The following is a 26,845-nucleotide window of genomic DNA, read 5'->3' as shown; positions in this document are numbered from 1 at the left end:
GACCTACGGAATATATAGTCAGTGTAATAATCTTACATTAAAAAGTAAGCATTTTCCACAGGATGTTGCCCAGGGTATTACTTGGATATTACAAAGAAGAGAGCACTTCTTTTAGAATAAGAGCCTCTTGAAGCCAGGATGGTATTTCATTTATCTCTACACCCCTCATAAAAATTAAATATTAATTGATACATATTAGATGAAAGGGGACAATATTTTATTTTATTTTGTTTTGTTTTAGTGTGTGTGTATGAGAGAAGAGAGAGAGAGAGAGAGAGAGAGAGAGAGAGAGAGAGAGAGAGAGAGAGAGAGAGAGAGAGAGAGAGAGAAGACAATGTTTAATGTCACTTTTTGAGTTAGGGTCTCTCACTAACCCTGGAGCTCACTTCTTTGGCTAGCCCGGCTGAGGAACAAGCCGCAGGGGTTTGCCTTTTTCTACCTCCTCAGCACCGAGGTTACAAGCAGGTGCCACTGTGCTCAGCTCTCACATGAGTGCTTAGGATTGAACTCAGGTCCTCAAGCTTAAGCCATCTCCCTAGCCCAGAGGTTTCCAGAGCCTTTCAAACAGATAACCATCACCTCGGTGGCTTAAAACCTTAGAAATGCACTGTGTGGAGCCCAGACGTGACTGGTACAGTGTCAGCAATGGCGCATTGCCCCTGAGGCTACAGGGGAGAGTCCTCCTTTTCTGACTTAGCTCCTGGAGCCTCCACTCATTCCTTCACTTGTATTGCATAACTCCAGCCTCTTCTTTAATTATCATTTTGCTTTCTCCTCTTCTGTGTCTCTTCTCTATGTCCCACCCCCATACATAACACGTGTGCCTCTGTGTGTACATGTGTGCAACTGCATGTGGTGGCCAAAGTTTACATTGGATGTCTTCCTTAATTGTCCCACACCTTGTGTCTTGAGAAAGGGTCTCTCACTGAATGCAGCTCTCACTGGCCACACTGGGTGACCACAGAGCTCTAGGAATCGGCCTGTCACCACTAACAGCATTGGTACAGTTATACATGTTCACCGCCACATTTAGCTTTTTTACATGGGTGCCAGGGATACAAACTTAGGTCGTCATGCTTTCTCATCAGACTTGTTACCAACTGAGCCGTCTCCTTAGCCCCTATGTTTCTTAAAAAAAAAAAAAAAAAAAAAAAAAAGCACTTATCATTGCATTCGAGGCCCACCTGGGTAATACAGAATGAGTTCATCTTGAGATCTTGAACTTAATTGTATCTTGAAGGACTGTTATGCCAAATCTACTCATAGGTTCTAGAGCATAAGACACATCTTTTGGGGGTCTTCCATTCCCCCCACACCAGTAGTACGTTTTTTTCACATTGGAGAATGCTTAGCAATGTCTATTGTATGAGCAGGTAGCAGGCTGTGCTTGGAAGTGTGCTTCCAGATTCAGGGCCGCATATTCTAGGTCTAGGGGTCCAGTAGAGGCCTGTCATTGCTTTCCATTGTCTGTCTAGAGAAAGGCCATCGCTGCCTCGTCCTCGAACTTTCTACAGAGGCTGGTGTGGCCTCTGAAGCGCCAGTCTCTTCTTTCATCTCCACTTGGCTGGCTCTGCCATGTCTCTACTATGTGCTTAGTTCTTCCTGAAAGGCTCTGAAGCTGGTTTCAATTGACCAGAGTGAGCTTGTGAGGGAAGAAAACAGTGCCCGAGAAGATCAACAGGGCAGGTTTTCTAAGAGGCAAGAGCACATAGTTTCCTTGCAAGATTTCCTTAAGACACCATGAAATTTAAGCTTAAGGGAACTGGTTCATGAAAATATTTAATTCAATAAACCATCTTCCTCATAGGGAGGGGGTAGGGGTGGGATGGGGTGGTTGCCTGTATTCCAGGCATTTCCCACAGAAATGACATACCGAGTAAGAAGAATTTCTGGAGGGAAGGCAAATGTCTCCCTCCCCCATACTGTAACTTATCCCTCCAGTAGAGATCAGGACCACCATGGTTAAGGCGATTGCCTCTTAAGAGATGCCGATTATGCATCCTTAAGGTGGGAGTAAAGGTGTCTGGCATCTGTGTTCTCCCCGTGGTGTCTTTACTCATCTTGTCTCTGTGCAATGCTGCTATATTTGACCCGCAGTTAGAATGACGGGCTGAGTGTGCTGCATTTGGTTTATCCATCATCAGAAGATGTACTTTCTAGACATACTTTCCCCCCTCTGTCTCAGACGCTACTTCCTTTAGATTACAGCTCTCATTTCTTGGGTATTTCTTGTGTTTCAGCTAGATAGGACGCTGCCAGCACATCCCTCCCCCTTCCATAAAATTGGTAATTGTTAAAGGTAGAGCCATGAATTTTAGTGGTTTTCTGTCTAAGACACTCTGCTTAAGTGTCTAAATGGGATGCAGAGTGCTGCCTGTAGCTGTCCCTAGACTGCACTGAAAATGCTTGCTCCTCAGATGTCTAAGGCCAGGTTTGCTAAGAGGACATGAAGCTGCATAGAAGTAACAGTTCCTTAGTTTGTGGGTGGCTTAATGGCCCCTGCATCACAGAGCATGCATTAATAGTACGGAATCTTAAAATCACAGACTATCACGTTTGGAGCTGACTCAGTGAGCTCCACTCTCTTATATTACAGATATGAAGACAGTGTGAACTCTTTACCCTCAACTTTTACACGTTGGACTCTCAGTTTTGATGTCTCCAATAGAATTGAGGCTATTCCTATAGAAACCACAGCTGCAAGAGTAGCCGAATATGACGTAATCAATATTCACATTGGAGAGAGAGAGAGAGAGAGAGAGAGAGAGAGAGAGAGAGAGAGAGAGGAGAGGGAGAGGGAGAGAGGGAGGGAGGGAGGGAGGGAGGGAGGGAGAGAGAGAGGGAGAGAGAGAGAGAGAAAATGCATGATAACATATTTCCCATGCTAAAATATTCATTGCCCTCACAGTGTGATCATGAAAAATATTTTAGCAGCGATGATGGTAAACCCAGAAGCGGATGGCCATTGGTCTGTCTTTTTAAAATGACCGAAGACAGATGAGTGAGATGGCACAGCAGGAATAGATGTATTCTGCCAAGACTGGAGGATTCCTGGATCCCACATAAAGTTGTAAAGAAAGAACCAACTCTATACGGTTGCTCTCTGATCTTCACCCTTGCACCATGATACACATACTGCTGTGGAGTGTCCACCAGAGAAGACTGCTTGGCCATGAGTTTAAGACAATAGCAAGTCTTTACAGGCCAGCCAACGACTGCAGTGGGTACTCAGGACCCAGTGTAGCCCTGAGCCTTTCTCAGGGTGAGCTTTTAAACATAACATTGAAATGCAAGGTTAACACACTTTGTTAGCAAGAACAATTATCTAGAAGCAGATGTACAGAAGCCAAAAAGCAAGGTTAGTACATTTAGAGACTTTCCCAGAACTATGGACTTTGATGGACTAGGTGTTTATTGTCATTTTGTCAGGTGGTGCTATCTGTGTGCTCAGTTTTATGGCCTGAATGGTACTTGTGCAAAGGTCTGGGGGCCTGTTACACTCTCCCATCACCACAATAAATAATAATAAAAACAATAATAATATCTTAAATGACCAAGGCGTGTAAGTATCATGACTTTACTTCTGTTTCACATCCTAGTTTTTATAGTGACTGTGTTTTTCCCTGTGGGGCTCACTGTTTTCTTTCCCTAGCCACCCCCTCCCCCAATTTGTTAGTAAGACAGTACTTTCAAGTTCCTCCAGAGAGAGAATTATTTGCTGTGGCCAAGGTAAATTTTCATAAGGTTAGATGTAACTGCCTCTTTGAAAGTCACTTCTTCCCTTCCTTAAAGGTCATTGTCCATGTGAACTTCATCTTGGCTTAACTGAAAGAGCATGCTCACAAGTCTTACACCTGCCTCAGTAAAATGTGTCGCAGTGGAGCCTAGTTCTAAATTCTTTGCCTATTTGTGTATTTGAGCCATGTTTCTGAACATCTGAGGCCAGTATAAGTGCTTATATTCTTTTGAAAAGAAAATCTATGAAAATTACTTCAGAATTAAATATTGGACTAAAGTGAAACCATCACTGTATGCAAGAATTTGCAGAGGAAAGTTGCACATTTGTGGGTGGCATTTGGAGGATTCCCTAGTTGATAGCACTTTGGGGCATTTTAGACTGGATGAAGAGTGGGGATGTGTTTTGTACTCTGTATAGCTTTTAGTCTATCTCTTGTCTATCTTGCTATGTATGTGAGTACATATGTGTCTATCTGTATGCATGGACCTATATATCTGTCTGTATATAACAGCAAATACCAACACACATATATAAATATATGTACTATTTAACATATACATGCATGTTTTATAGATGTATTTTTATAATTTGGAAACCTCTAAAGCCTTAATACTTTCACCTATAAATGATATCAACCTGTTACATGTATATTTATCTATCATCTGTCTATGTATACATCCATCTGTCAGCCTCCTATCAGAAAGGATAATGTGCATGTTGTAATTTGAGTATGTTTATTATCTTTCCCCTTCACATTACATCCCTCTTCTCTCATGTGTTTGTCATGTGTGCTGTGATGATCATGGTGGACCATTTGGAAATTGATAGACACATGAGCAAGTCTCAGGTATGACGCCTTAGTTTGTGACTTTTCCTGGGGAGACATGAACAAATATCTGTTCATCTTAGAGAAGGTACCAGTGCCAAAGAAGTGATTCCGTACATGTAGCTTGGTGGAACCGTGAATTTATAAGAACACTTTCAGGAACATCATGGAACAGCCTATCCTAGCACAGGTAACAGCTCCTGAAAACTGCAGCCCTGGAGCTCCCTGCACAGCTTGCCAGCAGCTTGGATGGTGAGATAGCTGGAGAGTCCTTTTCCCACCAGCACTTGTTACTGCTTATATCACCTTGGGGAGAGGCCTTGTAAAATCTTGCAACTTTGTTAGCTTTCTGTGTCTGGTAAATTGTATGAGCTTCTCCATCCAGGAGTAAGTGTTTCAGTTTGAAGGAAAAGGTTGCAGGACACAGTCACAGGCCATATGGCTTTGGGGCTTATAAAATAGAGAACAGGAAGTCTTCTTATCTCAGAAGCTCATGAACCCCTTAAAACTGCTTTGCAGGTATCAGGTGGTGCCACTACCATTGCTGTCAGCATGATTAACCTTTAATTGTACCTGCTATATAATTCTATAGTGATTTAATTTACTAATCTTATAGAGATGGTGGCTACATAATAACATAAAGTATGTTACTATTTCTTATTAAACAGCTACTGCTACTCATTGAGTATTTCTGCTTTATTTCCTAACATGTGGTAATGCAACACTTGGTAGGTCATGTTTCAGTTGGACCTTAGGTTTCTGTATCATGATTCTCATTTTATGGATAAAGAAATGGATTATCTGTTTCTTCAAATAGTAGTGAGTAAGAAGAGGTTTAGGTTAATATTTGTCCTGGAGTCTCGCTTGACAGCATTTACTTTTAGCTGTTAATCTTTCCTGTCTTAAAAGTTCATATTTTATTCTTGTTAGTCCTGTCTTTTATGCTGTATAAGCAAATAGTTACACACACACACACACACACACACACACACACACACATACACACACACACATGCATGTGTGCAATATTGGATAGGTCTTTTATATCTAAAAACAAAAAGGGACGCCTATATTTTCTTTCAGCACATTTATGGCTTTATTTTATTTTACTTATAATTCTTTATGCTTACTGCATTTTAAAGGTAATCTTGATTGTGGAGCATGAACCTACTACCCTTCACCTACAGTACTATGGACTATTTTTAAAAAATGTTTTAAGCCTTAGAGAAGTGGTTCTTATACTTGGGAGGATATTTGTTTTAAAGAAGAAAGATTCCCGTAGTCAGCCAAGAATTATACTATGTAATAATGATTGTTTTGATAGCTTAGGGCCGGAGACAAACATAACTGCTAAGTATGTGTTAGCTCTTACTGATCTATGGAACTGAATAAAATTTATATATAAAATGAAAATCCAATGTCCAACTTAACATTTAAATGAATGATATTAGTGGAAGATGAATGAGGATGGTGATTGCTAGACATGGCTTCATACTTGATATGAGTGTGACCCCGACTGCACTGGAGGTCTGTGGGCTGGCGCACCATGCTGATTCAGGCCTCCCCCCCCCCTCCACAAACTCTAGTGCTCAAGAGCTCATTTTATGCTCTCCATGATGTCTCTTGATGGTACTTGGAGTGAAAATTCCAATGGATAAATCCTTTCGTGTCTTCAGTTCACTTCACCGCAAAGCAATCCTAAGACAAACAGAAGCATGTACAGATGCTCCTGGACTATGGCCGGGCTTTGTTTTTATAAACCCCATCATATGATAAAAATGTTATTGTCAAAATTTAAAATGAGAGCTTCTAAAGGATCCAGCTGTGAAACTTCTCAGGATGCACTAAAAGCAGTGAACATAGCATACAGCAAAGATGCATGCACGCACATCTTTATCGTTACACTTCCCACAAAGGAACGCTATGAAGCCAGCCTAGGCATTCAGCAGAAGATGGACGGCTAATGAAAATGTGGTATCTTTACACACTAGAGTTTTATTTGGCCGGAAAGAAAAATGAGATCATGTCATTTTTTCAGGAAAGAGGTGTAACTAGAGATAAGCAAGTTAAATAAAACAATAAATTAAATAAGCCTGCCTCACAAAGGCAAATATCACATATTTTTTCCTTGTATATGGGATCTAAGGTAGGAAAAAAGAACATGAAAATAACAGTGGCTCTATTAGGAATGTGGAAGGACAAAAGGGTGCTGGGGGCAAAGAGTTAGTAGAGAAGTCAATGTTATAAAAGTACTCCATATGTTTCTTAGTTAGAGTTAACTGTTGATTTGGTGAAACGCCACGAGGACAGCTAATTGAGGAGGAAAGGGCTTATTCCTCTTCTGCTTCCATATCATAATTCATCATCAAAGGAAGTCAGGACAGGAACTCAAGCAGGGCAGGAATCTGGAGGCAGGAGCTGATGTAGAGGCCATGGAGGAGTGCTGCTCACTGGCTTGCTCCACATGGCTTGCTCAGCCTGTTTTCTTATAGAACCCAGGACCACCGGCCCATGGATGGCACCACACATCATGGGCCGGGCCCTGCACCATCAATAACTAATTAAGAAAATGCCTTAGAGCTGGATCTTATGGAAGCATTTTCTCATGGATGCTTCCTTCTCTTTGATGACTTCAGCTTCTATTACTAGCCAGCACAGTATGCCTATGTAGAAATGTGTCAATGAAACATTACAAGTGGAAAATGCATTTATTATTCAGAACCTTCCTAACATCAGAGAGTGGCAACAGAGCAGTAGAGTGGGAACTTTGACTTGTTGCTGCTGCCTGGGCTTGTGAGACAGGTTTTGGCTGCTTTCCTGACAAAATGTAAAAGTTCAGTGCATGGATTTTTTTTAACCAAACATGTATTTTTTGGACACCATCATAAAAGTTGAAACAAAAAAACCAAATCATTGTAAATGGTTCATTAAAGAACATTATTTACAGGAGGCAGAAGAGGTTTCTTTAACTTTCGAGATAACCATAGCAATGATGCCACAACATAAAAAAAAGTTGTTTTAAAATCTTATGAAAAATTAAACAGTGGTTCCCATTTTCTGGAGGCGTATCATAGATACAAATCTTAAGATCTAGGACTCAAACAAGGACAATGTCTGAATTGTTACTCATTTGTAAACATTTCTATTGTGCATTGTTTGGATTTACTAAAAAACAAACTTCGGTCTGAGAAGTCACAACATTATCATTTAATTCCAGTACTGAATAATCAGTGATTTAAAAATCTTTGGACTTTAGTCATAGTTCCAATATTTTTTTCAGTGCTGAGTATTGAAGTCAGGGTTTTGAGCATGCTAATGGTTTAGAATTTTTATGGCATATCTAAATAGATCTAATACTTCAAATACTTATGGTAAAATAATTTTGTCTTTAATTGGATGTGCTTCTTTGAAGGGAAATGAATAAGACTGATACCTACATTTTCTTTAACTTAGATCTTACTGAGAATAAAACATGGACGATGGGCTTTGAAATGGTAGGAGATGCTAAGATTGATAGTTTCGCAAATTGGCTTTAAGTATTTGAATTTATAACTATCATCGTGTTGCAAAATAACATTGATTTTGGAATGGCTTACTTCCTTTTATAGTAATTCAAAACTATGACAGCGCTGGTTTTATAGTGAGCATAAAAACCAGTGAGGTAAGTTCAATGAGGTAAGGTTAGTGTTGGGAGTTTTATTAACAGAATTTTAAGTATTAACACATGACTTACAATTCCCGTGTGTTTTCAGAAATTTTCTGGAACTGAACTGAACATTAAATTTTGAACTTTAGACTAGTCACTTAAAACCATTTAATTTTAGCGTAAGAAGTAGCCAAGAACCTGAGTAAGAAAACAGTCTTTATAAAGCGTTGGCTGGCTTACTAACCCACGTGTGATAGGAATTCTACGTTGCTGATACAAAACACTCGCACTCCAGTTTTGTTGTTTTCGTTATAGTAAGTGATGTGAAGGGCTCAGGTATAATTTTTTTGGCAGGTAGGTAAGACAAATACCTCTTTATAATATGAGAGTATAACTTGTGTTATTAATAAGCTGGTGATTGTAATTTTGTAAGCACAGTATGTGGTTGTATAATACTAAAGATCCCCAAATTTTGGATTTGTTAATATTATTTAAGAGAATAAATTATGAGAAAAAGATACACTGTGAATCACAAACCACCCTAGTACAGCTGCTTCTCTTTTTGCTGCTTGCATATTTTAAGTACAGTGCCAGATTTTCCCCACTTATCTCGTGTACAAACCTCTGATGCTAGCAGAAAGCTACAAGTAGGTGGGATTATATGTGCTTTTCCTTCTATGCAGTGTTGGTGCTGACTGCAGTGGCCTGGAGGAAGACATTACTGACATTCCCCAGTGGGCCTGAAAGGGTTAACTGAAATGACCCACTCTTGTCCTCTGCAACTGTGAGAGGCAAAAGGCTGAAATCCAGGGCTCTTGGGAGAAAGGGACTTCTGCTGGTTCCTGGCTGGATACAGTCCCTTTGCTGAACTTTGTCTTACTTGTTTGTTTGATGAAGCAAACTTGTTCTTTTTTTCATTAGTTTACTTATTTTTTTCATTTTACATCCCAATTGAAACCCTATTCCCTCTTCTCCTCCCAGTCCTACCCTCCCACCCACTTCCCCCATAACCTTCACCCACACCCCCTGGGTACCAACCCACCCTGGTACATCAAAGCTCATCTGGACTAAGTGCCTCCTCTCTCTCTGAGGCAAGACGAGGCAGCCCTGCTACCAAAATGGGATCCAGAAGGAGGAAACAGAGTCCAACCCAGAGACAGCACCCACTATGATTTTTAAGGGACCCCTTGAGGACCAAGTACCCCATCAGCTTCATACATGTAGGGGGCCTAGGACCAGTTCCATGCATGCTCTGTGGTTGGTGGCTCAGTCTCTGTGAGCCCCACGGGCCCAGGTTAGTTGGCTCTGTAGGTCTTCTTGTGGTGTCCTTGAGCCCTCCCGCTCTTCAGTCCTTCTTCCAGCTCTTCCACAAGACTCTCTGAGTTCCGCCTAATGTTTGGCTGTGGGTCTCTGCTTCTGTTTCTATCAGCTGCTGAATGAAGCCTCTAAGATAAGTTATGCTAGGTTCCTGTCTGCAAGGATAGCAGAGTATCATTCATAGTGTCAGGGATTGGGTCTCTCCTATGGGGTGGGCCTCAGGTTGGGCCAGTCATTGGCTGACCACTCCCTCAGTCTCTGTCCCATCTTTTATCTCTGCACATCTTGTAGGCAAGACAGAGTTTATGTTGAGGGTTTTGTGAGTGGGTTGGTGTGCCCCTCCTTCCACCGGAAGCTATGCCTGGCTACAGGATATGGCTACTTCGGTGTCAGCATCCCCTGCTGTTATCAGTCTCAGCTAGGGTCACCCCCATGTTTTCCCAGGAGCCTCCCCATCCCAGGTCACTAGCTTATCCCAGAGATGCCCCAACACCAATTTTTCTTCTCTCTCCCAGCCCTCTCCACCCCTGTCCCTGCTCTCCCTACACATGATGCCCCGCCCCGTTCCCTCTCCAGCCCATTCCCTCTCTCCTTCCACTTGTGCTGTCTGTTTTATTTCCCCTCTCTTAGTGGGATGGGTGTGGGTTTATAGACATGCACAAGTTGCCCTAATCAGTTTTCGAGAGAAGCGTTCCCACAATCCTTAGCCTGTTCCTTGTCTACACACAGCCTCACCTCAGGACAGGTTCTCCATGTCAGTAGTTGGGGGTCACATAGTCTTTTGTCTTTTGGGGGCTTCCAGCCATCACATATTGTAGGAGTCCCATCCTAAGTTCTTTTTTAAAAAAAAAAACTTTTAATCGAGTCTTTGTGAGTTTCGCATCATGCACCACTTATCTCTCTGTTCCCTCATATGTGTCCTTCGATCTTGCAACCTCTCCCCCCAAATGAACATGGGCGCGCGCGCGCGCGCACACACACACACACACACACACACACACACACACACACAAACACACCCGCCCCCAAACAACTCATTGTGGAAGCTGTAGCACGTCACAGTGTGTCCCACAGTACATCCCTCTGTCCACACATCTTCACTTGCAGGTGTGCATTGCAACGAGCCATTGTTCTGGTTCAAGGTCTCTGGTTTCTGTGACACAGTCAATACTGGATCCTCACCCGGTTGTCCTGTTGTTGCACAAGGGCATATTGTGTGACACACTGTGACACACTGCAGCTTCCATGACAAGATGGGTACTTTTGTTTGTTTGTTTTTCTATATTATATTTTTTTTACAGGGGAGTTTTAAGGGCAGAGTGCAGATGTGAAGGGATGGGGAGATGAGTGGAATTTGGGCACATGAAGTTTACAAAGAATCAATAGAAAGTTAAAAATAATAATGCAGACGTAATACTTAGCTGCTCTGCTCTCACCTGCATTCTTACAACTGTGCAATTCAGGAAGGTGCAGACATGGCCGCCCTTCTAGAAGGCCGTATTTCTAACACTCCAAGTAGTGGCTGACCCAAAATTACATCTTCCTATTTATTGACCAGAGATAAAAATGATATTAACAGAAAGGAGATAAAGAACTCAGGGTCACCACTGAGCTCGTAGTAAGCGATAAACATGCTCTCATCACTAGAACCAGTTTTTGGTAATGTAACTGCCACAGAATATTTTTCCCAGAAGGTAATTTTTGATATAATTAATTATTTATATCAAAGTTTTTCAAGACAGTTTTTATTCTGAGTTCTCATCTTTATGCCAATGAACCACCAAGCTGATGCTCTTACAGTCCGTCTCTCAGTTCTCTCAGTAGAGGCCCCTGGTTTCTGATGGTCATAGAAGGGAAGCCTGTAAGACACCAGCCCTAACCACTACATAAGTCCAGTCTGTGGCCTCTCCAAGCACTCCTTGAAGTGTCTGCTCTGTCCTTCCAGGGGCCATGCAAGCATCAGCCTAAGTCAATGTGATGACATTTCCAAAGCAGAGTCAGAGAACCCTTGTTTGTCGCTGGACAGAAATGCTGCCTGGAACACTTAAATACAAAAGACTCTAAAATTCTAAATGAAGTTTTATGTTCCAAAGGCTGGAACTCAGAGCCCTGCTAGAGTCACGGGCCTGTGCTTACAGTGTGATAACCATAGGCCTCGTGTGGCTGTTGAGCTCTGGAGGCTTGGCTGGCCCTTACTGAGATGTAAGGAAGTTCAGAGTAAGACTCGATTTTGAAAGCAATCTAAAAAGTAAAGTAGCTCATATTTTTCATATTGATTATATGCTGAATAGTGATTTTCTAGATATAATGAGTTGCATTACATAATGTTATTAAAAATTACCTTACTGTTCTTTTTAATAATGTAGCTCTCAGAAAATTTAACATTCCAGATGTAGCTTACATCCTCCTATTTACTGTGGACACATGGGCTTACATTTGTTCCCGGAGGAGTGGACATGCCTGCTTTAGCCAGTCTACCAACTCCACACAGCACTCACCTCACCAAGGAAAATCACTCCTCACATCAATTCTGCTGAGGGACCAGTTTTTAATCTCCAGATGTTCATCAACTGCATAGAATATCAAGGTAATTTTGGTAGCCGAGTCTGGAACTCTAGCTTTCAACTAAGGTCTATCACAAACTAACTAACTGCTCTGGAGAATTTGTTTCCAGTTGGGAAATATATGTTGCCAGCCAGCCACCTCCCACCACCTACACATATCATGCATTGTGTGTCGAAACATTTTAAAGTCAGTGTTGGACGATATACAGTACTCTGGTACACGTTAGAGCACAAGACCTTACCTGTTGGCTTTCTAGCCTCCCTGAGGGCTGTTGATCAGCCAGCCTTTATTGCATCCCTACAGTATATAAATCACTGGATTAGAGGGTGCAGAAAGCACAGTAATAAATTATAAATACAATAGCAAAGAATGTATTGAGTGTTCCTGGGTCCTGCGCACTGTGCTAGGTCTCTTCTGTTATTATTTGATCCTCAAAACAACCCGATGAAGGAGGGACCCCTCGTATCTTCCTGTGTCGTAGCACACACTCTTCATGCGGAAGGTCTGTGCGTGAGTTCATGCTCATTGCTGCGAGCTGGTCGGACGTGTGTCTGCAGTGCAGTCTGTGAAGAGCTGTTTACTGGAGCACTTGCTTATCTCTGCATGGCCCTCCATGCCATGGGCATAAGGGGATCCTTCATCTTCATTCCCATTCTTTCTCTTTCCCAGGCCCACGCTATCTAAGTAACATGCTCATTCCCAGAGATTCTGACTCGGCTTCTTTTGAGCTTTGTCCTTGGGCCTTTTCTTTTCTTTTTTTTTTTTCCCCTTTCTTTCAGTATGGAGTGAAAGGGGGAACTGAAGTAGATTTTGGGGGGGTCCTATGTGTAGAAAGAGTCAAGGAGAACAAGGACTTTCATTTCTCCTGGGTTCATGGTAATGTGCACAACATCTAGTTTTAAGATGCCTACGTCTTATGAGATCCAGAAGCTATGGTAACAGTTTCTATGTGGTATAAGGCATCATTCTCCCCTTTCGTCCCTGCTGGCATCGGGTGTTGCTGGAGGAGTTCCCGCCTCTCACTGTCCCTTGAAGATACAGACGTTCAGAGGTTCTGGCATCTTGCAGCTCTGCCATCCTCCAAATGTAGCCTTTAGGAGTTCTAAGGAATGGCAGAGTACCGGTACAGCACCAACAGGAAGTGATGTGCTGTATTTGGGCACACGACTAAAATCCCAGACTTCGTTGTTCTGCAAGGGGCCTAGAAATCCCAGTCTTTCTCACCAGTCAGGAAGGAAAAGCGTTGGATGTGAATGAGATCGAGTGGTTACCACCACAGCAAATTTGGGGTTTGAGGTTATTTTGGCGTTTGTATCTTTGGAAGCTGTGTACGTTATGGATCCCTCCAGCTTTGAAGCTATCTTCTCATTTGAATGACTGTGAGTTGAACCAAATTCAAACAGACCCTTAACTCGAGTCTACTATTAGGGAAAACAGACACAAGGACTTTGGGTGTGCAGTAAACTGTCTTGGGGACTTTTGTGAGCAGTCTAGTTTCATCTTCTTTAAAGTTGCTCTTTGTAAAGGCGTGGTGGTTTTATGCCTGAAGAGTGGTCAAGTAAGTTTCAGGTGGCTCCTTTTTCATCCAGTGTCTTTCTCTCAAGTGTTGTCATTGTAAGATTGACACTTGGTTCTTAAAATTATTTCTGGTGCATCAAGTGGCACGGTGTTTGGTCACAATCTTAAAACTGTTTCTGAAGTCCCGCATAACATATGGCAGAGAGGGCGGGAACCATTTCTATAGAAATTTTAGAAGCATATCTCACTGTTGTAACTGGTTATAATTCCTGGACAATGATGTGACGATTAATAATGCTTAGCTCCGATTTTGGCAATTTTTGCTAATTTCATTTCGCCAGTCCTTTCTTTTCAAGTTATTACCTGGAACCTAAGTGATGGCAATTGTTTTGTTCTATACGGCCAGATAAAAAAATTGTTTTCCGTGTTACATGCTTTTATGAACACACAGAGACACATACACATTGACACACACAACTGGATAAAAAGGAGATGAGAAATTCTCCTAAAATGGAAAGCTGTTACTACTTTAAACACTAAGTGGCAAGGTCTAATGTGGTTAAATGATATGGGAAAAGTGAGAGTTCAACCGTATGGGTCTTTGTGCATTGATTGTATCATGCAGTCCTCATTTTCTTTTCTTTTCTTTTTTTCCTGGGAAATGATAGCACTTTTTGCTTTGCCAAGTATTATTATTGAGTCAACTGCCAAAGTTTAAGAAAGAGTGTCAAAGGCTCTAAAAGTTATTTGGTGTTGAGTGAAGGGGCAAAGAAAGGTATTCCACATTCCCAAACAGTTCAACTTTTATCTTTCTACCTGATGTTGGGCCATAACTAGACAGGAAGGCTTTTGGCTTTCCTGACTTCTGTTTTTTTTTTTTTTAAATAATGCATACTATTGGCAGATACCAGCATGCTAGTAAGCACAACTTTAACCCACTCGTTAGTACCCATTTTAGAACTACACGGTCTAATTTTCCATAGACTATGCTCTTTCCTGCCTCTTCTTCACTATCTTTAAACCTCTGAGCATCAGAAGGCCTGCACACCGGCTTGTGGTTTTGCACCATCTGGAAGTTCAAGTTTGTCTTTAGGAATGATGTCATACTTGCTTACTGCAAGCTGAGTTAATGTTGGTTGAGAATTGGATGCAGTTCAGGTCAAAGTTTTTTATTTAAAAAAAAAAAGACCCTCAAGGTTTTTTTTTTCTTTCTTGAATCTAGGAGACTGTACAAAGCTTTAAAGATAGAATGAAGGTGATTGAAGGGCACGATCCAAATTCCTTTGAAGTCAAGTTCATGCCTTGTGGCTCATGGAAAATAAACTCCCAAGCAGAAGGCCTCAGCTGGCACTGGTATCTTCCTGCCATGTTGAGTTTGGGTGTTGTGAGTAGTATGTTGATCGCAGCCAGGCTTGCTCTCTGTTTTAGTTCAGGGAAAAAATGCTCATAGAGGGGCTTGTTTTTAATCTCTTCTGGGCTCAGGACAGTTTAGCAGGGCACTGCCAGATCACAAATGGTGAAAGTGCCATGAATGTTATTTGTGTTAATATTCTTTCTTGTGGAACCTATTCCAAATGCTCTCCACTTCCATTCTTGGCCTCACCTCTCACAGTTCTGATGATGGGAATTCCCTTTTGGTTCACAAATAGACCATGCTGCTTTGATAGGTAGGATGCAAGGCTAAGTCAGCCATGGTCAATCATTTCTTCTCTAAATCCCACTGAGTATGTCCATGTGAAAGTACCTAGTATGGATTATAACTCTTTCACATGACAGCTATAAAATGAAACACTATGCCTGCTGTTTTTCAAGGAGCTGACCAATTATCTTGCTTTGAACATGCAGTGAAAATCATATGTTGTCACCAGATAAGAAAACTCGAAGAAGTCGTGCTCTGTTGGCTGGTGATGCTAACTTTAAATACTGATGAGCCACTTCAGAATCTGAGATGCTGAGGCAGAAGCTAAGGGTTTCAGGAAGACATGAGGATGTCAGTCTTTACTGTTAGCACATGTATATCCTTGGCCAATGTGTAGGAAGAGGCATGGCTATCATATGTGAAGAACTTGCAGTTCTCAGTCTCTGATCACAGAATGCCAATCCTCTCTAGTCATGAAGACAAAACTGCTGCGCCTCATGGCCCCAAGTTCCTGGCATCACTCCACTGTGGGCATTCCCAGCTTCATCTTATTTCCTGGAGGCAGAAACTGTAAAAAACCTTTGATCTTTTAGAATACAGCTTTGGTACACACACACAGACACACACCATTTTTGGGTAGCAAAGAAGATCCTAGTCTTCTTTGTCTTTAATATTATCCTTCCCTAACAGAGTCTACCCAAGCCTTTAGAGTCCAGCAGCTGTGGCTGGAGATTGGAGGAGGGATGCTTTGCCTGCTGTTGTCGTCACAGCTGGGTAGGAGCAGGCCTACCTAGCACATGTGGGCTTGTCCTGTTTCAAGTTGCTTCTTCACTGTACCGTCATAATGCTCACAAGCTTTCTTAGTTTGCATAGTTATGATATTCTAGTAGCCTGCACTTTTTAATTTTTAAGTCTATACTGTACTATGCAGAAGCAAAATTCTCAGCATGAGTTGACAGGAACACAGTCATCTTCTTCTTATGGACACTGCACCCTCTTTGCACCCCATTTTGCTGCTGCTGTTAACTGCTGGTGTTCTGTTGTGGTCATGGTATCTCCTCACAGCCACAGAGCAGCGTCTGAGACAGACGGAAACATTCAGATGCCCTTATTCATGTCTGCTGAAATGGCAGTGCAATAGTGTTAGCAAAGATGCCTAGTCTTTTCTTAAACTCTAATTGAGAAAACAAATGCCCTAGGGAGTAATGTATTAGATGCCATTGTTTAGCGAAGAGTCTCCTGGGAAATGTGTAGGCAGTCAATGATGCCTAGGGGCAATAAGACTTCATATGACATGTCACCACTGTTCTTAGAGACTGGCGTCGTATGCGTTTGTAGACATGAATGAGAATGTGATGTAAATCGGTAGAGGAGACTCCGAAAAGTCTAAAATTTAACTTAAAATGATTTTCATATTCTTTGTATCATGGATACTTGTACTTTTGATACTTCCGTGATTTTCTTCTATGATCTGACCTCAGCAGTCTAGTCTAGAGATAAAACTTACCCTGTGCACAGTATCCAGAATGTTACATTATACCAAGGGCTTGGGGCTGGGCAGATGGCTCAGTCAGCAAGATGCTCTCTATGCAAGCACTAGGGCCTGAATTGGGAATCCCAGCTCTGAGGGAAAAGCCAGTGTGACAGCAGCATCTATGCTCGCAGTGCTGGGGAGGCAAGAGGAGCCAGTCACTATGACTGAGCTAGTGAGCTGCAGCTTTAGTAAGATGATACCATGTCTGAAAAAAAGCAGTGAAGCAATGTGCAGAGGAGTTAAAGAAGTCACTCGCCATCAGCTTGTAGAGTCCTCATGCCCAAGCACACATGTGAACACGCAACCCCACTTACATGTGTACACAATTGCGGGAACACATACATATGCCACATATAACATACACAAATGAAAATACATAAGTCTTATGGTTTTTTTTCCTTTAATTAATAACATTTGGAAAATGGGAGTTAGCTGGGCATGGAGGCACACACTTTTAATCCCAGTGCTCAGGGAGGCAGAGGCAAGCAGATCTCTGTGAGTTCGAGGCCAGTCTGGTCTACAGAGCAAGTCCAGGACAGCCAAAGCTACACGGAGAAATTCTGTCTTGGAAAAAACAAAAAAGAAAGAAAGAAAAGAAAAATAAAAATGGGCATTTGATTTTCTGATGACTGAGCTCAGGTAGAAATAGGAATTCTTTGGTGTTCTCTGCCTGTTTTTTTTTTTTAAAGGAAAGCTGTCATCATCCAGCCTGAGGAGGGCTTGTTGTTCCCTGGCAGCAGAGCTTCCTCATGCCCCCATGCATTTTTCTAATTTAGCAGTTTCTCTACGTGTCTGTCTTGTTCATCCAGATGTTCTTTGTGTTCTCTGTGTTCTTGGAAGATCCTGCAGAGCATGAGCAATGTTTTCCCTCACAGGCATCTCATGTGGAAGAATTGGTGTGCCTTGTTCACTGCTAAGCAAACACATTGTTTCCCGCAAGGAGGGAAACAAACAGGGGAGCATGCTACTATTTTGCAAAGCCTTATTTCACAAAAAGAAAATGGTGTAGAATTTTTAGAAGTATCACCAGCCAGCTATTTGAACAACAGGGCACTATGGTAGATTGTAAACTGTTAAAAATGCATTGAGATGACCTTAAAATAGATTTATTTATTCTTATTTTATGGGTATGGATTTTTCTGCCCACATGTATGTCTGTGCACCATGTGCATGTAGTGTCCACAGATGCCGGAAAAGGGTGTTGAATCCCCCGGAGTTAGCCTGGGAGATGGCTGTTAACCACCATGTGGGTACCAGAATTGAACCTGGGCCCTGTGAAACAACAGCCAACTGCTTCATAGCCACTGAGCCATTTCTCTAGCCCCCAACCACGTGTCTTTGAGAGAGAATTAATTGCACTGTGCTCAGGTGCTCACTCTGGCCTCTCCTACCCACAGAACAGCACTAATTATTGACAACCTTTTTGGGACTTTTTTGGTGGTTGTTCTTTGTTTTTGTTTTTTGTTTTTTATCTTTTGTTTTTTTGTTTTTGTTTTTTGTTTTTGTTTTTTGTTTTTTGAGACAGGGTTTCTCCGTGTAGCCCTGGCTATCCTGGACTTGCCTTGCAGACCAGGCTGGCCTCAAACTCAGCGATATGCTTGCCTTTGCATCCCTGAGTGCTGGAATTAAAGATGTGTGCCACTACGGTCTGGCATTGATAACTTCTTGGTAAAACCTTTTGTCTTTGTTCTCATTTCAGGTAGATGCACTGAGATTACGGCTGGAGGAGAAAGAATCTTTTCTCAATAAGAAAACAAAACAGCTGCAAGACCTCGCAGAAGAGAAGGGGACCCTAGCCGGAGAGATCCGCGATCTGAAAGACATGTTAGAAGTAAAGGAAAGAAAAATCAACGTTCTTCAGAAGAAAGTGAGTAGCTCCTGTAACCCCTTCACGTGGCAAGTTGTTATCATACCTTTGTTTAGTATTTCAGAGGGATTTAGGGCTGAGGAAGATAAAGTATCATTTAAAATTTAGATTAGAATTATCAACTTTTTACTTACTGGTATTTAATTTAATAATAGCTGCACTGGATCATTTTTAGCATGATCACTGCATTTTCTGTTTGAAAATGAACTAAATGGAGACTTAAAATTTTTTTCAATCATAAGCACAAAAGAATTATACCAATTTACATACAGATATAAAACTCAGGCCCATGGAGTAAGAGCTGGACTTGCAACTTAGTGATGAGAGCATGTAGTTAAGTTGTTCTGGGCCCTAAGTTCAGTCTCTGGCAATGGTAAGATAAATATATGAAAAATAAAAATTCCAAAGTGGTAATTTTAAAATTTCAAATTATGAAACTTAACTAGTAATTTTAGGGAGTGTGTCTTTGCAATGCTTTTTAGATGTGCTTTGTAGTTACATAAACTTTGGTTGATTACATTTTGTTGTCTTTATCCAGTCCCTGATAAAATAAAACATCAGACTGGGGAATTTATAAACAGTAGATCTTTAGTTTTTTTTACAGAGACTCAAAAGCCCTGGATCAAAGTGTATGTAGTTTGGTGTCTGATAAAGGTATTTTTTTTTTTATTCCTGCGGGCCTTTCCTTATCATTACACCATCCTGCAGGGATAAGTGTTTTATTCACATGATGATGGAAGGCTGTAAAGGCTGAGCTAGTTCCTTTTGCCCTTTTATAAGGTTGTTAATTCCATACAGAATGTCAAGGCTCTCTTGACAAACATTTCCTAAAGGCTTCACCTATTAATAAGATCACACTAGTGATTCATTTTTTCACATATACATGTTAGATATCACACCTAGTCCATAGCAGTGGCTAAATCCATCTGGACTATTTTGGGAGTGGTGTGGTCACATGTAAATGTTCCATTTTTACTTAGTTGGAATCAGTGTAGAGAGAATGTACAAAGAGTTTTATCACAGTAATCCAGTAAGATGCTCAACCTCTGTATCTGGCGTGGCCCTTATTGCCAGCTTTCTGCCTACGCCCCCCCTGGTGTGGCTGCCTTGCCTGGCTGCAGTGGACAAGGATGCTCTCAGTCCTGATGGGAGTTGATGAGCTGGGGTGGGTTGGGGGGTGGAGGTTTCTTTTTTCTGAGGAGTAGGGGAGGGCAGAGGGAAGAGGGGGGGAGTGTGGTGGATATGATTGTACAATCGGGATGTAAAATGAATAAATAAATTAAAATAAAAAGATGCCCAGCCTCAGCCAGGCCCTTCTTTTCTTTCTTCTTTAAGTGGTCCATTTCATTCCCTATTGGGGAACCTTGATTTTGTGATATCACCATAGTTTTACTTTGGAGAATTCTCATTTTAGGTTTTATACACTTTTTGGTACCCAGAATTTCTCTTATTATTGTTATTTTAAAAAGGTAGCAAGAAAAAGAACTGATTCATAGCCCTGGTCTCCTCTGAAAATCAACATGCTAGAAATGTACAGGCCTTTCTGAATCTTGGGTAGCTATTATGAAAACTCTGACCAGCAGGAAACATGCCTGCCAGGAAGTCACTACAGACAACATGGTCCTGTGATGCTGCTGATACAGGCATGTGGCAATAACCAGCTCCTCCTTGTGGTGTCATTGGTCGCCATCTCTCACCTGGATCACACCATCATCACTCAAAATGTTTTCTTATATCTACCCTTGTGATTCCTATGCTCTGTCCTTAACCTGAAAACAAGAATTTTCCTTTTAGATACCAAGAGTTTCCCACTCTCTAATCAGAGCTTTCCTATTTCAACCAGTCATCTAAGTTACAGGTCTTTGTATGAATGAAAACATGGAGCCTTTTGCTCCCAAACTGAGGATGTCAGGATAGTAATGGTAGATCATTAAGTCAAGAAGAGGCCCTAACACAGCTGCACAGGCCACACATCCATGATCCTGCCCGGTCAAGTGGTTCAGCTTTCACTGATGCTGACAGATGGGAGTTCTAACAGAGCTCATAGAGCCCTACTTAATTTTGTTCCTGACCTCTACGCTTTCTTTTGCTCGTGTCATATTAGGAACTATGGGCTATGTATTCTTCTGCAGAGACACACATGCTCTCTCATAGTGCTGACATTTTATTGGACTTGACTTTTATAGGGCACTGGTTTTAGATCTGTTGTGCTATCAACTATTAACTTTGGTAGTTGAAATATGTTAAGTATGACAATTATACTGTACTTTAAGGATTTATCATGAAAATTAGAATGTGAGAACATTCAACATATATATATATATATATATATATATATATATATATATATATATATGAGAAAATATTTTGGACATACCAGTTACATAAACTATACTGCTAAAATTATTACTACTTGCATCTCACTGTCTACTGAAGCTATTAGGAAGTGTAATATTATATATATCTTTAAATTTTTATTATACATATTTTATATTTTACATATATATTTATATTATTGCACATATATACAATAAACTACCTATAGCAAGAAGAACCATGACACAATCAGGAATTATTTAAATGTTACATTCTTAGTGTTTTGGCTATTTGTATTTGGCAGCCTTGAAGAAAACATCTTTCCTATCTTGGTGCATCTAAAATTCTGAATGTAAATCAATATCTATCCTATCTCGTCATTATCAACTTAAAACATCGATCTAGATTTAAAAACATCTTAACCCTCAAACAACTAAGCTGGTCTTCAACCCCATCAGAGACTTGAGAAGGAATAAAATTGATTACCTGAGTACAATAGTTTATGCATGTCAGAAAAACCTGCCTTCTAAACACTGTGGAAGGACCCTTGGACATGTAGTTTTAATGTATAGCATTTTTTTATGACTAGCTTTTGCAGTGATGCTGTGATCTGTATTTGGTGATATCTTCGGTTTCATAGCAGGTACGTTTAAAATGACAAACATTAACTATTAACAGAGAGAGACAGCCTTTCAGCCAGTTAAGATGCAAAGATTATTTAGGGCATGCATTGTCCTTGGTTGGTATAGCAGTTTGTGCAGGTGCCCCTGGGTCCAGATCCACCAGCCTTGATAGTCTTCTTGTGGGGCTCCTGGACCCTCTGGGTCCTTCTGTCTCCCCATTCTTCCATACCACTCTCACCTGGTGCCCCAGTAGTGAGTCCCAGCATCTGTCCCGACCTCCCACTGAGTGAGGACTATCAGAGGCATCCATGTTGGGCTTGTATCCAAGTATAAGTGAGTAATATTACATATGTTAATCTCAAAGTTCATACTTTTAATTCTTGAGCAAAAGACACTTTATCATAGACCTTGGCCCCTCCCACATAAACTATCATGTGTATATTCCAATTCCCCCTGTACAATTTTATTTTTACCTGTACAATTTTATTTTTCTAAATAGAACTTTTCACCATCTGGAAAACATAGGCCTTTTAAAAGTTTTCGATTGATATTATCAGGATGTAAGGCTTTATTATTTTTTCCACTGCTGTATCTTTAGCACATAGTAAGCACATTTGCTCAATAAACACTTTATAAATGAATGAATGAACTTACTCCAGAGTTAAAGTGGTGGCCAGGAGCATTTGGTTAGGTATGGTCAGGGTCTACTGTATCACCTATTGTCAGGAAAACCTCTGCCTGCCAGATTGACTGGTGAGTGAGCTGCACAAGATGACTAAGACAGTTGACACTCAGGTGTCTCTAGAGCCTTTGATAAGATTATCAATGAATTCCTGGGGGCCTAGACCCCTCCCTTTCCCAAGTTTCTGCTGCTGCAGAAATGAATTCTCTAGCCTTTCCTCATAGAGGACAGCCAAGTCTCTTTTCGATGTTTCCATACCCTATTACGCTTAACCAGAAACGTACATAGCACAGTACGTTTGTTTTACAAACAAATGAAAGATCCATTACATCACAGAAGCTTCACCAAAGAGTTAAAAAGCTTTTGTCTAGATCTCTCCAGAGAATGGTTGTTTGATTGTATTGCCAATTCATTTATATGAAGATATTTAGGGACAAGAGCTTGCTCAGTGGATCCCCATCTTGAAGTTCTAGGTAATTAATGAAGATGATTAGAAGAGACCTGGGCAGAGACAGCCAAGCACCCTTGAGGTGGGGCAGGGCTGGTCAGGAGGGTGGGACCAGTATAGAGTGTCACAATAGCTGGAGCCAATGCTTGTCCTAAAGATGATTATACTAGTTTCCATTGCTGTGACAAACTCCTTCAGAGATCAAGCTAAAAGAGGAAGATTTACTCTGGCCTGTAGTTTCGTAGGATTCATTCCATGGCTAGCTGGCTCTACCGCTTGGGTCTTGAGGTGAAGCTGACCACCATGGCGGCTGGAGAGTGTGCCAGACAAAGTTACTCATCCCATGACAGCTCAGAAACAGAGAGGGTGAGGAGGCAGGCAAGGAACCAGTATACCCTTCCAGCACTTGCTCGCCCTGCCATGCTTTCTTCAGCCAGGCTCCACGTCCTTATGTTTCTACCACTGTCTCAACTGAAACCAGCTAGGGCCCAGAGCACATGACCTTTGGGGACATTTTAGATCTGAGCCATGAGAGAGCCTTAGCAGAGTATGAAGAGAAAACTGACATCTGCTGAGCATGTGTGTACTGTACTGAGTGTTGGGGTCTCTGTCACATGCACTATTGTTAGTTGCTTTTGACTGTAACCTAACAGTTTAGGTCCAAGAATTACCTCAAAAAACTAAGGAACATTTGGTTTATGATATGCTTGCCCAAAATCATGTAACCTAGTTACAAGGTTGTTGGGCCTTCTTGTGTTTTGTTTTGTTTTGTTGTGCTTGGAAAAATAGATTAAGTCGGATAATGCAAATTGAATAAATAAACTTCATTTTCCTATTGACCTTAATTTGTATGATGATGACACCAGGTGTGAAAGAGAGATGAAGAGGAGGATCCCCATTTATGATTTACCAGATGTTGCGACTACTTATTCTCGTTCTTGAGTAGTTAAGGGCAATTCTGTTGGTAAGACATTGAGGTGACACCGTTAATATCTAGGTAACATGTAGCCTCTTTAAATGATGTACATATTTTGTAGAACTATAAACTTCCCCCTCAAAGCCAGAAGCAAAAGTTTGAGTACAAGTTTAGAAGTTGTAAAATCAAGAGCAAAACTATCTATGTATTTTACCTTTTGTAGGCAACATGTTAAAATCGTGAGCTCATTGGATTTAGAGATTTGAAGGGGTTTACCAGCTTCACATTAATTTTTTACGTTTTTATTTTCTGCATGTATATATATATGTATGTATAGTGCATATACATGTATATATACACATACACAATATATATACACATACACTATATATATACACATATAATATATACACACACACATATATATATATATACACACACATATATATATATATATATATATATATATATATATATATATATATGAATGACGGTGTATATACATGTGTGCTCATCTGTGTGGAAGTACCAGGATGGCATCCAACTTCTTCCTTGAGGGATCTCCATCTTAAATACTGAAGCAGGGCCTTTTGTTGTAGCTCACCATTCATCAATTCTGCTTAGCCGTGCGCCCCAGGGTTTCCTGTCTTTAACTCCTTATCCTCTGGGTTGTAGCTGGGCTGCCACAGTTTTCTGGACTTTGCCTGGGTTCTCCAGCAAGCATGCATGGCTCTTACGTGAATTCTAGGCATCCAAACTCTGGCCTCATGCTTGTATGGCAAGTGCTTTGTCCACGAAGATGCATCCTCAGCCCACGTTTCTCGTTAACTAAGTGTTTATTGATGTATTTGAAGATGCAATGAAACTACTGCCATAGAGTGAAGGGGCATGATCTGCTATAACTTTATAGTGACCAAGAAGTTATCTATACGGAGTGATGTATGTACCTGATTCAGACCTGTGCAATCCTACGCTAGGTTAAGCCCCTGCATAGAGGACAGAAGTGTACACAAAATTCTACCCTTAGCTAAGGAGTGACTGATAGTGATAGCTCCTTGGATCTCTCCAAGGAGTTTCCCTTATGGGTATGGTACTTGATGGGTCTACTACCCTCTAGTGAATGGCCACATCTTTAAGAGTGTATAATCAGTACTAATTGGAATTGGTAGGCTAAAACACACACACACACACACACACACACACACACACACACAGTTGAATAGGTATGGATTGGGAGGTAGATCTGGGAGAAATTGAGAGAGAGAGGAATTAATATGTTCAAAGCACAATGTTTCAGATTCTCAAAGAATTAACTTTAAAACATGGGGATAGAATAGAAGCCAACGATGCATTGTCTATAGATCTGGAGACTTAAGAGTTTTGTCTACATTCAGCATAAACATCTACTTTGGAGCAGGCCTGGATTAGAGCAGCATAAGGTTTGGATTACGGTATGTTGGCGTGGAATAATAATAAGCCCATGTCCAAGTCGAATCCGCAACATCCCATTGGTGACCTGCACTCTGTTTTGGTGCTGGAACAATGGAGCATACTCTTTTAACTAGAGCTGAATAAACAGAGAAGCTCAAGTGTCAGGTATACTCTGGTCAAGCCTTTACAGGAAGACATAGTTCTCTGGATGGACTTTTGACCTTGACGTCATGGTTTACCAAGGTATGGGACATTTTACTATGTGGGACCTCATGAGGCTGAGAAGCTTCTGTAAGGCAGGAGACACTGTCAAGAGAACAAAGCGACAGCCTACAGACTGGGAAAAGATCTTCACCAACCCTACATCTGACAAAGGTCTAATATCCAAAATATATAAAGAACTCAAGAAATTAAACACCGTCAAACCAAATAACCCAATTGAGAAATGGGGCATGGAACTAAACAGAGAATTCTCAACAGAGGAATATCAAATGGCTGAGAAACACTTAAAGAAATGCTCAACCTCCTTAATCATCAGGGAAATGCAAATCAAAACAACTCTGAGATTCCGTCTTACACCCATCAGAATGGCTAAGATCAAAAATTCAAGCGACGCCACATGCTGGCGAGGATGTGGGGAGAGAGGAACACTCCTTCATTGCTGGTGGGAATGCAAACTAGTACAACCACTTTGGAAATCTATCTGGTGCTATCTCAGAAAAATGGGAATAGGGCTTCCTCAAGACCTAGCTATTCCACTCCTTGGAATATACCCAGAAGATGCTCCAGTACACAACAAGAAAATTTGCTCAACCATGTTCATAGCAGCCTTATTCATAATAGCCAGAACATGGAAACAGCCTAAGTGTCCCTCAATAGAAGAATGGATAAAGAAACTGTGGTATATATACACTATGGAATACTATTCAGCTATTAAAAACAAGGAATTCCCGAAATTTGTGGATAAATGGATTGAGCTAGAAATGATCATAAGGAGTGAGTTAACCCAGAAGCAGAAAGACTCAAGTGGTATATACTCACTTATATCTGCATATTAGCCCAAGGGCATGTCCCACGAAAGCCTTTACTTACCAGGAAACTGAGACAGAGGGGAGGACATTCTAGTGGGACTCTAGATGAGAGAATCATGGGAGAACGGCAAAGTAGAAGGATCCAGAGGGTCCTAGAAGCCTACAAGTAGAACATTATGATAGGCAGATTTGGGCCCAGGGGTCCCGCTCAAACTAAGGCACCAGCCAAGGACAATACAGGCGGTAAACCTTAAACCCCTACCCAGATCTAGACAATGGACAGAACACTCCCCACAGTAGAGTGGAGAGTGGGATATTACTTTCTCACATACTCTGGTGCCTCACCTTTGACCATGTCCCCTGGAGGGGGAGACCTGGTGGCACTCAGAGGAAGGACAGCAGGTTACCAAAAAGACTTGATACCCTATGAACATATACAGGGGGAGGTAATCCCCCTCAGGAACAGTCATAGGGGAGGGGAATAAGGGGAAAATGGGAGGGAGGGAAGAATGGGAGGATACAAGGGATGGGATAACCATTGAGATGTAACAAGAATAAATTAATAAAGGAGAAAAAAAAAGAAAAAACAAACAAACAAAATTGTGCTTGTGAGTCAGTGTTCACTGGGCTAGCCGCTTGCTGTGCTTCCAGAGGCAGGAGAGCACTAGTTCAGGTCTGAAACCTAAGCCTTTTGTTCCCCGCACCTGAATGCAAAGTTCAGCTGATGAAGTGTTGCTTGACTATTGT

At 41.3% G+C, this 26,845-nt stretch overlaps 1 protein-coding gene across 20 annotated transcripts in view; it reads left to right on the top strand.

The window, feature by feature from the left end:
- ERC2 (ELKS/RAB6-interacting/CAST family member 2) overlaps positions 1-26,845 on the top strand; it is an 869,527-nt gene that overhangs the window by 337,871 nt on the left and 504,811 nt on the right. For all 20 annotated transcript variants that reach the window (XR_014781666.1, XR_014781667.1, XR_014781668.1 and 17 more), the window contains one exon: positions 18,484-18,651. Coding sequence is in view for 14 of the 20 variants with exons in the window: in XM_084794830.1 (XP_084650956.1) it covers positions 18,484-18,651 (168 nt within the window). In the remaining 6 variants the exon portion in view is untranslated. The remainder of the gene's footprint in view (positions 1-18,483; positions 18,652-26,845) is intronic.

Source organism: Acomys minous (assembly GCF_964271855.1).
Source record: "Acomys minous genome assembly, chromosome: 9".
NCBI lineage: Eukaryota > Metazoa > Chordata > Mammalia > Rodentia > Muridae > Acomys > Acomys minous.
Note: the sequence above shows the minus strand (reverse complement) of the source record. Positions and strands in the feature narration are given on the sequence as shown.